General features: G+C 39.8%; 2 protein-coding genes across 2 annotated transcripts; both read left to right on the plus strand.

The window, feature by feature from the left end:
* The first annotated feature begins 9151 nt into the window (after window positions 1-9151).
* Window positions 9152-13773, plus strand: LOC135561964 (E3 ubiquitin-protein ligase TRIM8-like). Its single transcript, XM_065004493.1, has 4 exons — window positions 9152-9811; window positions 12071-12175; window positions 13292-13549; window positions 13647-13773. Exons 1-3 carry the CDS (start codon window positions 9152-9154, stop codon window positions 13331-13333), a joined length of 807 nt encoding a protein of 268 aa, XP_064860565.1. The 3' UTR covers window positions 13334-13549; window positions 13647-13773.
* Window positions 13630-16389, plus strand: LOC115126716 (uncharacterized). The gene is made up of 7 exons (XM_065004494.1): window positions 13630-13731; window positions 13791-13891; window positions 14126-14383; window positions 14620-14961; window positions 15060-15305; window positions 15588-15671; window positions 15807-16389. Exons 1-7 carry the CDS (start codon window positions 13630-13632, stop codon window positions 15871-15873), a joined length of 1200 nt encoding a protein of 399 aa, XP_064860566.1. The 3' UTR covers window positions 15874-16389.
* Window positions 16390-16611: the final 222 nt, after the last annotated feature.

Here is a 16611-nt window from a genome sequence, read left to right on the forward strand (position 1 = left end):
TTTTGGGTAGAGCAGACGTTTCCACTTATTTTTGTTAGCTGCATGTGTGACATAACTCCACCAGTCCTATTTATGATAACATTTTGAAATGGTATAATCTTTGTAAAAAATAAATAAATAAATGCATCAATTAGTATATTTGAGTTTAACCATAATATTTGTTATATTGGTTCTGTCTTTTCTGGTGGATTAAAATGAAATTACAAACTAATTTCTATGGCTTGAAAAAAAATGAATTTTTGGGGGAGGGGGCGATTATTTAATTTTCAAATAACCGAAAGTGAGAGGTTGTAATCTGAATAAAGGGAAAAGGCCATTCTAGAACATTGAACATTCTAGAACATGTGGTGAGACATTCTTACTAATATGCTAGAGAACCAGTTCGGATTTAAGTATAACTTTTGAATGACTGACACCTTTTAATGAGAAGTCTGAGGCTTTAACATTTAATCTTTCCTCCGAATTCATATTCATTATTTTTAATTTCTTGCCATTCCAAATATAATGTAATCTTTTTTTTCTCATATCATTAAAAACAAGCAAATTGTGAAATCAAATTAGCAATAACAAGTAGTCATTCTCTATGGTTATCATGCATCATACATGTAATTTAGATGTTTATACTTTACAAACACATTTTGTTTTCTGTAGTTCTCAAAATCCATTGATAGTAGACAAAATCTATAAGTTTACCAAACGGTTAAGTGGTTAACCATTAAGCGCAGTTGGATTAAGTAAATGGTCAAATGTATTCAAACAGAATGAGAAGAGAATCATATGAAACGTGTTGTGAGCTTTGCTTTGTGAAAGACAATGACTTTTAAATTAAAGGTATTTCTAGATGAAACACTGACTGGGTTTTGGTGAAAAAGATTACTGTGGGATCTTGTGTCTTGTACTTTAGTCAATTGAAAATGTGCTTAATTAAAGTAATAAAAACAGCCTTTTGATGATCAGCTGTGAGTTTCATACTAAAGAATTGTGAACTTTTACCACAGACTTGTGGAAATTAGTACCAAAACGGTAAGAAAACTAAATATACAAGGTTTTCAGGACGCGGTTTGATGGTATTTACTGTGTTTCAAATCATTTTTAAATAAAGCTTTCGTTACTGTTTCATCCAAAAGTTATCAAGTAGTGCCTGGAGAAATAGATATTCTCTAATTTTACAAACGACCTGCGAAGGAAAGGAGCCCGGTGTGAAAAGTTCTGTTTTCCTATAGTTTTGTATGGGTTTTCCTATAGTTCCTATAGTTTTGTATGGGTTTTCCTATAGTTCCTATAGTTTTGTATGGGTTTTCCTATAGTTCCTATAGTTTTGTATGGGTTTTCCTATAGTTCCTATAGTTTTGTATGGGTTTTCCTATAGTTCCTATAGTTTTGTATGGGTTTTCCTATAGTTCCTATAGTTTCTATGGGTTTTCCTATAGTTTTGTATGGGTTTTCCTATATTTTTGTATGGGTTTTCCTATAGTTCCTATAGTTTTGTATGGGTTTTCCTATAGTTCCTATAGTTTTGTATGGGTTTTCCTATAGTTCCTATAGTTTTGTATGGGTTTTCCTATAGTTTTGTATGGGTTTTCCTATAGTTCCTATAGTTTTGTATGGGTTTTCCTATAGTTCCTATAGTTTTGTATGGGTTTTCCTATAGTTTTGTATGGGTTTTCCTATAGTTCCTATAGTTTTGTATGGGTTTTCCTATAGTTTTGTATGGGTTTTCCTATAGTTTTGTATGGGTTTTCCTATAGTTCCTATAGTTTTGTACGGGTTTTCCTATAGTTCCTATAGTTTTCCTATAGTTCCTATAGTTTTGTATGGGTTTTCCTACATCTTTTGTTATATAAAATGACCAACATTGATTGATCTAAGTCCTTAACTTAACAAACCACATCAGGATCTTTTTTTTTTTTTTACATCTGGGGAAAAACCTAAAAAAATAAAAATAATTGTGAGGCTGTAGTTGCCCTTCAATGAAATATAAAATGAATCTCCTCGCAAGAGAGTTTTTGCAGTGTTTCTGTAGGCTACAATGTGTGATGACAGGCTAGGTAGCTGGTGATATTTAATTCACTTAGCTAGCTATCTACACAGTATGTAAAGTTGGCCAGATAGCTAACTAGCTACGTTAGCAGCTCATTTGAGTTAGTCCGCACAGTAGCTAGCTAGCTATCTACACAGTATGTAAAGATGGCCAGATAGCTAACTAGCTACGTTAGCAGCTCATTTGAGTTAGTCCGCACAGTAGCAGCTATCTACACAGTAGCTAGCTAGCTATCTACACAGTATGTAAAGATGGCCAGATAGCTAGCTAGCTATGTTAGCAGCTCATTTGAGTTAGTAGCTAGTTAGCACATTTTTTTGTTGTTGACATTTTCTAAATGGATTTACATGAATAGGTTCTCCCAGCCATGTGGGCGATTGGAAACAGGGCAGCAAAAGTGTGTTTGTCACTAGAGCGTTTTAAAACATATTACTATTTACCTGTGAATAAATTCATGAAATGGAGAATGGAATAAACTACCTACCCATTTAATAACCAGACCTTCATACAAATGTACTATGCTGAATTATTGACGCACAATCTAACATGCTGCTATAAACTGCCAAAACGCCCACAAGCAAGCCACTCTGGGCGGCTTTAGCGGCATGCAGCTATTTATCGCCTGTTAGTGAACACCGGCGTAATAAAGATAACATTTATGTTTGTTCTGTATATCCCATAGAGGACGAGTCCGACCTGTCAAAACGCACAACACAAATAAAGCCTGAGTGTAGGATATTGAATTAATGAACCGGTAATTGTTGTGCCACGTGGTATAACACCATGTGGCTGGATATGAGGCGGATGTGGCGTTGAAGGAGGTGGAAAAAAGTTCCAACATTTCCCATTTTGCAGCCACAAATACATACTGGAGCTGTGTTCGATTAACCATACTAACGTATAAGTTACTACATACTTAATGAGTATATACTACATACTATTAGTTCATTTTAGTATACTGTATACTACATACTTAATGAGTATATACTACATACTATTAGTTAATTTTAGTATACTGTATACTACATACTTAATGAGTATATACTACATAATATTAGTTCATGTTAGTATACTGTATACTACATACTTAATGAGTATATACTACCTACTATTAGTTCATTTTAGTAAACTGTATACTACATACTTAATGAGTATATACTACATACTATTAGTTCATTTTAGTATACTGTATACTACATACTTAACGAGTATATACTACATACTATTAGTTCATTTTAGTATACTGTATACTATATACTTAATGAGTATATACTACATACTATTAGTTCATTTTAGTATAGTGTATACTATATACTTAATGAGTATATACTACATACTATTAGTTAATTTTAGTATACTGTTACCGACGAGCTCGTTGCCTCGTCATTTTACTCAACGACTATACCATTTAGCTAAGCAAAGAATGACTGTAATAATCAAGTCAATAAACGTTGAGTAGTTAGTTAGCCTGTAGTTAATATACTGACACGTTTGATGTATAAGTAGCCGACTACAGTAGCGTTAGGTAGGTAGCTAACATACCGGTACATACAGCTGTAATGATATGCTGTGTGGTTCGTAAGGACAGCGAAGCTAGCAAATTGTCAGCCAACATTACGTGTAAGGTAACTTATTTGAAAAGTCATTACTTTCTTACATTGCTCAACATTTCCTTAACATTTGTCATAATTAGTTAAAGCAATGAATTTATCTCTGCTCGTTGGACGCCATTTTCTTCAAATCTGAAAACGCCGTGAAGCCCCGCGCATTTCCGGAAGAATTGCATTATGGGCCCTCTGTTTTTAAACGTAATATTTTGGCAAATTTAGAACGACATCCGGGAACTTATGGCATACTAAACTATATCATACTATGACCAATAAGCGTACTATATGCTCAAATCACGTCACAAATAGTACGGTTAGTGTGGGTACTCGAACACAGCTTGGGCGTTAACCAATAATTCAAATATACACTAGATGATTTTAGGGGGCGCTGTATCGAAGTCACTGCGCCTCCATCTTGGAACTCCCTCACCGTTGTATTTTGGAAGTTATTGAAATTTATTCATGTCTACATTCGTTTTAGCCACGTTAATTATATTAAAGACATCGTATTGCATACATAATCTGCTAAATTGTAATTATTCACTCCTATGGCCTATTTATTGCCTACCTCCTCATGCCTTTTGCACACAATGTATATCGACAATTTTTTTTCTACTGTGTTATTGACTTGTTTTATTGTTTACTCCATGTGTAACTCTGTGTTGTTGTCTGTTCACACTGCTATGCTTTATCTTGGCCAGGTCGGAGTTGTAAATGAGAACTTGTTCTCAACTAGCCTACCTGGTTAAATAAAGGTGAAATAAAAATTAAATAAATAAATATTATATTATGTGAGCTAAACATACAAATTTAAAAAATATACCAACAAAATGTACCATAACAAATGAAAATAAATATACAAAAATACTTAAATACATGCAATTTTGCCCTTGAAACATTAAATTGAAATACTGTAGAATTCCATTCATTCCTATTGAGGCCTGCTCGTACTGGGGAGTGACAATATGGCCGACTGAGGCTTCAAAACCGCTCAATGGCCAATACACAGCATCAACAACCCAGGGTTAATATACAGCGTTGGAGTTACCAAATAAGTTAAAAGTTAAAGTAAAAAGTACATATCGTGCTGCCATTTTGAAACAACTGCGCAAAGAAGGTAACATTTTTTGTTTTAATTGAAGATGGCAAATTGTTTTGCATGATTTCCATGAGCATACGAGCATTATTATTTCGACAAAGAACGACACAGGTTTATTTCTATGGACATGTTATAATGACGTAACGTTGGAAACAAAAGTCTGGGCGAGGCCGTGGGCTGCGGCCTATATTGAATCAAGATAGTTCTGTAAAGTTGCGTATAGGCTATCATTTTCTTAATGTTATGACATTGAATATAGCTTGTAACTCACAAAAGCAGAAGGCATTTAACTAGTCTACATTTCGGCAAACCACTGTAGCCGAGTTTAGTCTACTATCTAACCTGCGGATGGGATGCCATCGCATGGTTTTAGAAATAAACAGCTATAAACTATATAGATCTCATGTAATGTTAATTATTAACTTCCCTTTAGTATGTGATATAATGTCATGTTAGGTCTTTGGTATCCTTTAGTCATGTATCCTATCGATTCCATGTTTGTTTACATTTCGGAGGCCATATCTGAACGTCAACAACGTCGTAGGATTCCTGCTATTTTATATTATTTTATTTAAATCGCTGACTTCTGTTTTTCCACAATAGGCCAATAATCAATGTCTTTCTGTGAAATATGCTGAGCAACAGTAAACTGCCTTGGATTTTCATCTGCCGTCATTTCTGAGAAGGAGCCGATGGAAATCTCCTGACGGCTCTGGGGAGAGTGAAGAAAATATGAATGAAGAAAGGTAAATTACCCTGTCATTAGGTTTATCTGTATTTTATTGGTTTATCCATAATCTCTAAAGCAAATGTTGGTGATATGTGTCCATTTTCCGGCTGTTGTTAATTATAAATAATAATTAGAAATAATTATAAAAAAGTGTAGTAGGAACAATATACTGCCAGACAGGTTGGTAGTAGGTATATATCGTTGCAACACAATCTCACACTCAATTTGTGCAAATATGTACAAAAAGTATTAAAGCAGATTTTGTGTGGCTTCATTCATGTGAAAATACAAAAAAAAATATTTTAGACTTAATTATTAGGAGAAGACAGACATTTTTGTGTGACTTTATTCATAGGAAAATAACATTTTTCGGGGCAAACTTTGGAAATATATTTTGAAAGTTATTGGAGCAATGCATTTTGGGCGATGGTGTTCTATACTGCCTTTTTTTGTGTCCCACATTTATTTACACAAACAAAAAAAACGTGTTAACAACCCAATATTATTATTCAACCAGGTTGTCACTGAAATATTATATAAAAGTAGCCTTATTTTTATGTGTTTTTATTAATGCCAATGCGGTTTTCTATGCTTGTTTTCACCTTAATACTTTGGGATACTGGTGCTATAAGCCCTGGACAAAAATTCTCTGTTGCAGCTTTCACTGTCTTCCGCTACATTGGTGGCAGATTTGAGATCACGTCCAGCTCACGTCTAGTCATGTGATCTAGTGGTGTGAAGCCTTTCCTGTTTTTCAACATTGTGTTGGGTTTAGTTACATTGGTATATCTAGTGAACGATGGATAACTAACAACGGGCGTGATGGGATAGAAGTAGTCACTAATCAAGTCTTTACATCCAAGTTGTCTGAAGCTGAATGGAACGTGCTATTCCCTGACCAGTTATTCAGAAGAAAAACCTCTTGTGACTGTCTTCATTTACAAGTGTGGAACCAGAACAAACACATTCTACACATTTACAAACGACCTGTTTAAAAGTGTTATTACAAACATGGTGTTATGTTGTGTCTGAAGCTTATATATCTAATAACCTGACAGACATCATATAGGTAGACAGATAATGGGTGTTATGCAGCAAAACACAACTATCCTTTTTGTTTTAGGATGCAAACCAGAAATGTGAATCACTGTTGATCCATCCTGTTGCGATCGAATGAGATGGATGTAGGATTTTCTACGGCCTAGAATAAAGGGCTTTCACAGTCATACAGGACAAAGCTACAGCCATCTTGGTTCTCATTGGTCGAACACTGAACTCAAGTTATGGGTTATATGCCAGACTATGCCACTATTCCCAACATTTTATACCCCAGAGGTTGTAAATAAACCCTTTTTAAGGTGATACAACTTGTATCATTAGTATTAGGGCTGTGAAACCCATAGCCGAGTGGCTTCAGACTGAGCATTTCTGACCATTTATTTATGGGTAGCCATTTCCGTTTTGTAACAGGAAGTGTCCATTTATTTATGGATAGTCATTTCCGTTTTGTAACAGGAAGTGTCCATTTATTTATGGACAGCCATTTCCGTTTTGTAACAGGAAGTGTCCATTTATTTATGGGTAGCCATTTCCGTTTTGTAACAGGAAGTGACCATTTATTTATGGATAGCCATTTCCGTTTTGTAACAGGAAGTGTCCATTTATTTATGGACAGCCATTTCCGTTTTGTAACAGGAAGTGTCCATTTATTTATGGATAGCCATTTCCGTTTTGTAACAGGAAGTGTCCATTTATTTATGGACAGCCATTTCCTTTTTGTAACAGGAAGTGTCCATTTATTTATGGAGAGTCATTTCCGTTTTGTAACAGGAAGTGTCCATTTATTTATGGACAGCCATTTCCGTTTTGTAACAGGAAGTGTCCATTTATTTATGGATAGCCATTTCCGTTTTGTAACAGGAAGTGTCCATTTATTTACAGTAGTGTGTTGATTAATTATTGCTTTCTTCAGTGGAAATATAGAACATATATATATATATATATATAAACAACAAATATACCAAAGCTAAATCAAGCAGAGATTTACAACTATTTAACCATGATAATCATTACTGAAACAGCTTCCACATTCCTGTAAATCTAGTAGGTTAGCTCCTGTATAATAGTGAGTCCTTAAAACCGCTTCCACATTCCTGTAAATCTAGTAGGTTAGCTCCTGTATAATAGTCTTTAAAACAGCTTCCTCATTCCTGTAAATCTAGTAGGTTAGCCCCTGTATAGTCAGTCTTTAAAACAGCTTCCACATTGCTGTAAATCTTGTAGGTTAGCTCCTGTATTATAGTCTTTAAAACCGCTTCCACATTCCTGTAGATCTAGTAGGTTAGCCCCTGTATAGTCAGTCTTTAAAACAGCTTCCACATTGCTGTAAATCTAGTAGGTTCGCTCCTGTATTATAGTCTTTAAAACCGCTTCCACATTCCTGTAAATCTAGTAGGTTAGCTCCTGTATAATAGTCTTTAAAACAGCTTCCTCATTGCTGTAAATCTTGTAGGTTAGCTCCTGTATAACAGTCTTTAAAACAGCTTCCACATTCCTGTAAATCTAGTAGGTTAGCTCCTGTATAATAGTGAGTCCTTAAAACAGATTCCACATTCCTGTAAATCTAGTAGGTTAGCTCCTGTATTATAGTCTTTAAAACCGCTTCCACATTCCTGTAAATCTAGTAGGTTAGCTCCTGTATAATAGTCTTTAAAACAGCTTCCTCATTCCTGTAAATCTAGTAGGTTAGCTCCTGTATAATAGTCTTTAAAACAGCTTCCTCATTGCTGTAAATCTTGTAGGTTAGCTCCTGTATAACAGTCTTTAAAACAGCTTCCACATTCCTGTAAATGTAGTAGGTTAGCTCCTGTATAATAGTCTTTAAAACAGCTTCCTCATTGCTGTAAATCTAGTAGGTTCGCTCCTGTATAATAGTCTTTAAAACAGCTTCCACATTCTTGTAAATCTAGTAGGTTAGCTCCTGTATAATAGTGAGTCCTTAAAACAGCTTCCACATTCCTGTAAATCTAGTAGGTTCGCTCCTGTATAACAGTCTTTAAAACAGCTTCCACATTCCTGTAAATCTAGTAGGTTAGCTCCTGTATAATAGTGAGTCCTTAAAACAGCTTCCACATTCCTGTAAATCTAGTAGGTTAGCTCCTGTATAATAGTGAGTCCTTAAAACAGCTTCCACATTCCTGTAAATCTAGTAGGTTCGCTCCTGTATAATAGTGAGTCCTTAAAACAGCTTCCACATTCCTGTAAATCTAGTAGGTTAGCTCCTGTATAATAGTGAGTCCTTAAAACAGCTTCCACATTCCTGTAAATCTAGTAGGTTAGCTCCTGTATAATAGTGAGTCCTTAAAACAGCTTCCACATTCCTGTAAATCTAGTAGGTTAGCTCCTGTATAATAGTGAGTCCTTAAAACAGCTTCCACATTCCTGTAAATCTAGTAGGTTAGCTCCTGTATAATAGTCTTTAAAACAGCTTCCACATTCCTGTAAATATTGTAGGTTAGTTCCTGTATAATTGTCTTTAAAACAGCTTCCACATTCCTGTAAATCTTGTAGGTTAGTTCCTGTATAATTGTCTTTAAAACAGCAACCACATTTCTCTACCACATTGTGTACAGAGGTTCTCAAGGAGCCAGTCTACTGACAGAGGACCTCTTCAGATGTTCAGTGTACAGAGGTTCTCAAAGAGCCAGTCTCCATCCCCTGGGGACACAGTTACTGCAGACAGTGCATTGAGACCTACTGGAACCTGCCTGACTAGACAGGAGACAACGACTGTCCCCAGTGCAGAAAGATATTCAGAACTCCGTCCTGACCTCCTCACTAACTCAGCGTTGGAGAAGGTGATTGAGACCTACTGGAACCAGCCTGACCAGACAGGAGACTACGACTGTCCGCAGTGCAGAAAGAGATTCAGAACCCGTCCTGACCTCCTCACTAACTCAGTCTTGGAGAAGGTGATTGAGAAACTCCACCAGGCAGGGTTCAAGGTCCCTGCTCTTCCCAAGCACTGCTACGCTGGACCTGAAGATGTGGCCTGTGATCTCTGCACTGAGAAACAACTCAAAGCTGTGAAGTCCTGTCTTACCTGCACTGCCTCCTACTGTGAGAGCCATGTCAGACATCACTACACCGTAGCAGCTCTACAGAGACACACCCTGGTGGGGTTGACTGGAAACCTGGAGCAGAAACTGTGCCAACTGCACCACAGAGCTCTGGAGGTCTTCTGTAAGACAGACCAGGTTTCTGTTTGCCTGGTGTGTGCCTTGCAGGACCACAGAAACCATGATGTCATAAAGAATGAGAGAGATACTGAAGAGGTGGGTGTGTCTGTAGTCTGGACTAGTGTGTGGTAGATAGTGTAGAGGTGGGTGTGTCTATAGACTGGACTCGTGTGTGGTAGATAGTGAAGAGGTGGGTGTGTCTATAGTCTGGACTAGTGTGTGGTAGATACTGAAGAGGTGGGTGTGTCTATAGTCTGGGCCAGTGTGTGGTAGATACTGAAGAGGTGGGTGTGTCTATAGTCTGGGCCAGTGTGTGGTAGATACTGAAGAGGTGGGTGTGTCTATAGTCTGGACTAGTGTGTGGTAGATAGTGAAGAGGTGGGTGTGTCTATAGTCTGGGCCAGTGTGTGGTAGATAGTGAAGAGGTTGGTGTGTCTATAGTCTGGGCCAGTGTGTGGTAGATAGTGAAGAGGTGGGTGTGTCTATAGTCTGGGCCAGTGTGTGGTAGATAGGGAAGAGGTGGGTGTTTCTATAGTCTGGACTAGTGTGTGGTAGATAGTGTAGAGGTGGGTGTGTCTATAGTCTGGACTAGTGTGTGGTAGATAGTGAAGAGGTGGGTGTGTCTATAGACTGGACTAGTGTGTGGTAGATAGTGAAGAGGTGGGTGTGTCTATAGTCTGGACTAGTGTGTGGTAGATAGTGTAGAGGTGGGTGTGTCTATAGTCTGGACTAGTGTGTGGTAGATAGTGAAGAGGTGGGTGTGTATAGTCTGGACTAGTGTGTGGTAGATAGTGAAGAGGTGGGTGTGTCTATAGTCTGGACTAGTGTGTGGTAGATAGTGAAGAGGTGGGTGTGTCTATAGTCTGGACTAGTGTGTGGTAGATACTGAAGAGGTGGGTGTGTCTATAGTCTGGACTAGTGTGTGGTAGATACTGAAGAGGTGGGTGTTTCTATAGTCTGGACTAGTGTGTGGTAGATAGTGAAGAGGTGGGTGTGTCTATAGACTGGACTAGTGTGTGGTAGATAGTGAAGAGGTGGGTGTGTCTATAGACTGGACTAGTGTGTGGTAGATAGTGAAGAGGTGGGTGTGTCTATAGACTGGACTAGTGTGTGGTAGATAGTGAAGAGGTGGGTGTGTCTATAGACTGGACTAGTGTGTGGTAGATAGTGAAGAGGTGGGTGTGTCTATAGTCTGGACTAGTGTGTGGTAGATAGTGAAGAGGTGGGTGTGTCTATAGTCTGGACTAGTGTGTGGTAGATAGTGAAGAGGTGGGTGTGTCTATAGACTGGACTAGTGTGTGGTAGATAGTGAAGAGGTGGGTGTGTCTATAGACTGGACTAGTGTGTGGTAGATAGTGAAGAGGTGGGTGTGTCTATAGTCTGGACTAGTGTGTGGTAGATAGTGAAGAGATGGGTGTGTCTATAGTCTGGACTAGTGTGTGGTAGATAGTGAAGAGGTGGGTGTGTCTATAGACTGGACTAGTGTGTGGTAGATAGTGAAGAGGTGGGTGTGTCTATAGTCTGGACTAGTGTGTGGTAGATAGTGAAGAGGTGGGTGTGTCTATAGTCTGGACTAGTGTGTGGTAGATAGTGAAGAGGTGGGTGTGTCTATAGTCTGGACTAGTGTGTGGTAGATAGTGAAGAGGTGGGTGTGTCTATAGTCTGGACTAGTGTGTGGTAGATAGTGAAGAGGTGGGTGTGTCTATAGACTGGACTAGTGTGTGGTAGATAGTGAAGAGGTGGGTGTGTCTATAGTCTGGACTAGTGTGTGGTAGATAGTGAAGAGGTGGGTGTGTCTATAGTCTGGACTAGTGTGTGGTAGATAGTGAAGAGGTGGGTGTGTCTATAGTCTGGACTAGTGTGTGGTAGATAGTGAAGAGGTGGGTGTGTCTATAGTCTGGACTAGTGTGTGGTAGATAGTGAAGAGGTGGGTGTGTCTATAGACTGGACTAGTGTGTGGTAGATAGTGAAGAGGTGGGTGTGTCTATAGACTGGACTAGTGTGTGGTAGATAGTGAAGAGGTGGGTGTGTCTATAGTCTGTACTAGTGTGTGGTAGATAGTGTAGAGGTGGGTGTGTCTATAGACTGGACTAGTGTGTGGTAGATAGTGAAGAGGTGGGTGTGTCTATAGACTGGACTAGTGTGTGGTAGATAGTGAAGAGGTGGGTGTGTATTTAGTTTCTTCTTGCCACCAGGACATTGGACAGAATATTACACAGTGATGCAGTGGGTTAAAAGTGGGATGTTTCAGTGGGATATTTAATTCTCTTTTAGTTAACTGTGCCTTTCTGCCTGTCTTTCAGTAAGTCTTAGTTTAATATAATACTAATGTGTTGGCTATAATTGTCTACCAAGGAAAACACCAAAACTCAGGAGGAACAGATGGAAGCTCGACTCCATAGAGAGATCATGATTCTACAACATAATACAGAGGAGCTTCCTGCTGAGAACTCTGATCAGGTACCATTTAGTGTCAATACTTTACCTTCTGGACAGTACTGGTAGTTACCTTAACCTGTTGCGACGAGCAATCCCGTATCCGGGAGCGTAATTATAGCCTCAAGCTCATTACCATAACGCAACGTTAACTATTCATGAAAATCGCAAATGAAATGAAATAAATACATTGGCTCACAAGCTTAGCCTTTTGTTAAGAACACTGTCATCTCAGATTTTCAAAAAATGCTTTTCAACCATAGCTACACAAGCATTTGTGTAAGAGTATTGATAGCTAGCATAGCATAAAGCCTAGCATTCAGCAGGCAACATTTTCACAAAAACAAGAAAAGCATTCAAATAAAATCATTTTCCTTTGAAGAACTTCGGATGTTTTCAATGAGGAGACTCTCAGTTAGATAGCAAATGTTCAGTTTTTCCAAAAATATTATTTGTGTAGGAGAAATCGCTCCGTTTTGTTCATCACGTAGAAAAACCCCCGGAAATTCAGTCATTACAACGCCAAACTTTTTTTCCAAATTAACTCCATAATATCGACAGAAACATGGCAAACATTGTTTAGAATCAATCCTCAAGGTGTTTTTCACATATCTATTCGATGATAAATCATTCGTGGCAGTTGGGCTTCTCCTCAGTAGCAAACGGAAAAGTACTGCAGCTGGAGATTACGCAATAATTGCAACGGAGGACACCAAGCGACCACCTGGTAAATGTAGTGTCTTATGGTCAATCTTCCAATGATATGCCAACAAATACGTCACAATGCTGCATACACCTTGGGGAAACGACAGAAAGTGTAAACTCTTTCGTGAGCCATTCACAGCCATATAAGGAGTCATTGGAACACAGCGCCTTCAAAATCTGGGGCACTTCCTGTTTGAAAGTTCATCTTGGTTTCGCCTGTAGCATCAGTTCTGTGGCACTCACAGACAATATCTCTGCAGTTTTGGAAACGTCAGAGTGTTTTCTTTCCAAAGCTGTCAATTATATGCATAGTCGAGCATCTTTTCATGACAAAATATCTTGTTTAAAACGGGAACGTTTTTCGTCCAAGAATTAAAATAGCGCCCCCCTATATCCAAGAAGTTAAGTGACTTGAGTTTTGTATTTTCATTCCAGGCTGAATGTGGGCGTGGCAGTGAAACTGTCCAGACTGGTTAGGAGGACAGGGAGAGGTTCTACTCCACTGACTGTCCCAGAACTCTCCCTGGTCCTAAAGAGCAGCCAGCCACCAGAGAGAGTGTTATCCAGGGCTCTGAGTAGTGTTGTGTCCCTGCTGAGACTCTGGAGAGTTCAGTGTCTGGACCTGACTGACTTCTGCATCCAGGGTCACTCTCTCATCACACTGCTGTGTCACCAGGGACCTCTCTCTCTCAGGTCAGTCTGAAGCTGATGTTTTTTAAAGTAGAAATAGTAACTTCATTCATGTGTTTTTCTTCATATTTCTGACTGCCTGTATGTTCCAACCTCCTAGACTGAATTCAGACACTCTGCAGCAGCTGGCTGTAGTTGTGTATGAAGCTCAGGACAAGGACTTGACTCAGTCGTTCCTGGAGAAGGTTGGTGGAGACCTGACCTCCTGCAGGCTGGACTGGGAAGTGCTTCTCCTCTGCTGCAGCATTCAACCCACAACATCACTGTGGACCTCTGGAAGAACCGGCTCCTAGAGAAGAACAGCTCAGATCTTCTCCCCTTTCTGGGAAGGGTTACTCTCAAGAGGTGGGAGAACTTCTTTTCTCTATTCAGACTTCCTAGAAATAATAAAATAACTATTTGTGTTGTTCTGAGTTTTCCTCTGTAATATATTAGGTTTTATTCAAGAGGTGGGAGATCTTGATTCAATATTTATAGTCTTTAATTATTAATGTTCTATCCAGCTAGTTGTTACTATGTGAGTTATCCTTTATAAAACCTTGACATAACCACAACAATCCTTTCTCCATGTTTGTTCAGGTTCAGTTCCAGCTTTGTAAAGTCCACCATCAGACAGATCTATGACAGTAGAGACAGTGACTGTGTGTCCAGTTTGTTGAGGTCTTCAGACCATTGGATCAACCTGAACAGCAGAGAGCTGGACAGAGTGGACTGTTCCGCTCTGTTTTTTACCCTGCAGCACAGCCACCAAGTCAAAGTCAACCTGCTGTGGACCTCCATACCACCGGGGGAGATAGAGAGCATCCTGCCTCTTCTGGACAGAGTCTCCCAACTCAGGTTTAGTTGGCACTTGTTGACCCTGCTAGAATGGATAGAACTATGAGCCTTTCCACTTCCTGACTGATTTAACCTCTAACCCTAACCTTAGTGTAATGTACTAACCTTAACCTCAGCTAGGATCGGAATTGAAGGGGAACTCCTGGGAGTTGACCTGACTAACAGAGTTGTAGTGTGTTTATCAGTGTTTTAATGTGTGATGGTGTGTAAATAAGTCTCTCTCTGTCTCTCTGTAGTGTTGACAGGAGGTTACTGCTGAGTTTCCTCCTGTGCTGTGGTGCCTCTCAGATCCAGCAGGGGGCACCATCATCACTACCAACAGCAGTATGGCTGCTCAGGTCTCTGCAACACAGGCTGGACTTGTCCTGCTCCTCCTCTGTGGACCTGTCAGCTCAGGGCCATGGGGAGGCTCTGTGTCTGACTACTGACCACTGCAGGGCCATCAACTCTGTTCTGAAGCAGAACCAACACGGCACCCAGTTGGTTCAGAACCAGGTCCAGCTCATCCTAAGAGACTGTGAGGTGGAGGACAGAGCACTGAGGGAGCTGCTTCCCATCCTGCATATTGTCAAGCTGAGGTTAGACACACAAAGACAATAATTTGACCAACTAGTTTATCAGTGGGAGTTAGACCTACACTGTGTCATAATGTTGTCTCTGCTCCTTGTCCTCTCAGCCCCAGCAAAGCTCTGCTACTTCAGTTGCTGGACCTTGTGTGTGAGGGGATTGAAGAGGGGCTGCTGAGGCATGCAGAGTCCCTGTGCAGAGCCCTGGATGGGGAGCTGGACCTCAGTGAGACTAGGCTGGACCAGAAGGCCTGTGGATCTCTGGCCCTGTCAGAACTGGACCTCAGCCACTGTCAACTCACAGACCACCAGCTACAGCCCCTGATCACACACCTGCATAAAGTACAAGTCCTGGAGTGAGTGGCTTTCACTGTGTGTGTGTGTGTGTGTGTGTGTGTGTGTGTGACACTAGATGACAAATGTCTGACCACTCATTCTCTCTCTCTCTCTCTCTCTCTCTTTCTCTGTCTTTCTCTGTCTCTCTCTCTCTCTCTCTCTTGCTCTCTGTCTCTCTCTCTTGCTCTCTGTCTCCCTCTCTGTCTCTCCTCTCTGTCTCTCTCTCGTTCTCTCTCTCTCTCTCTCTCTCTCTCTCTCTCTCTCTCTCTCTCTCTCTCTCTCTCTCTCTCCCTCTGTTGTAGCCTGAGCCACAATGACATCACTGATGCTCTGACTGACAGAATTCTCCAACTGGTCTCTACCAACACTTCAATACACACCATACGGTAAGGGTGTGTGTGACGGTGAGCAGAGCATGTGTGTGTGTGAGATCATATGGGTGTGTCTGTTTCTGGGCGCAACTGTTGGAGGATTTGTTGTCTAATGATGTAATAATGATTCATAATAATCATGTTTTATAGACTCTTCAACAACAGAATCCAGGACAGAAGACCCTTCCTGACAGACAAGAGGTTTGACATCTGGTGAAACAACATCAGGTCTTAGTTCAGGAAGAGAAGGCTGAATCCAGGACAGAAGACCCTTCCTGACAGACAAGAGGTTTGACATCTGGTGCAACAACATCAGGTCTTAGTTCAGGAAGAGAAGGCTGAATCCAGGACAGAAGACCCTTCCTGACAGACAAGAGGTTTGACATCTGGTGAAGATAATGCTGAATAATAACAGGATAATGTGGTCAATGTAGAAGGCGGGTTTGAGATCTGGTGATGATAATGTTGTATAATGACACTAATGTGACAATGTAGAAGGCTGGTTTGAGATCTGGTGATGATAATGTTGTATAATGACACTATAATGTGACAATGTAGAAGGCTGGTTTGAGATCTGGTGATGATAATGTTGTATAATGACACTATAATGTGGAACATAAACTGATGGAACATTTTAATACAAAAGACACACAACAAACTGGTTGTTCCAGCTGGAACAGTCCGATCATGTATAAACTACAGTCAACAGACTCATTAAAGAGATTCTCTGATACTTGTTGTGTACTTTTTAGCCAGTAGTGCTGATAGTAACACTCACAAGTCAAAAGTGGTCCCTGAAAATGTTGTACTACATCACATACGTTCACCACGTCATCTCTCTCTGTCTGCTAAGGCCCGCCCTTGCAACCTCATTGGATAACCCTGGGCTGGCTTCTTGCTAGCTGTCACTCAAATACGAGTGGCTGAAGCTCATGAGATAGAACTCTAATTGCCA

The sequence above is a fragment of the Oncorhynchus nerka genome, linkage group LG18 (assembly GCF_034236695.1).
Source record: "Oncorhynchus nerka isolate Pitt River linkage group LG18, Oner_Uvic_2.0, whole genome shotgun sequence".
Taxonomy (NCBI): domain Eukaryota; kingdom Metazoa; phylum Chordata; class Actinopteri; order Salmoniformes; family Salmonidae; genus Oncorhynchus; species Oncorhynchus nerka.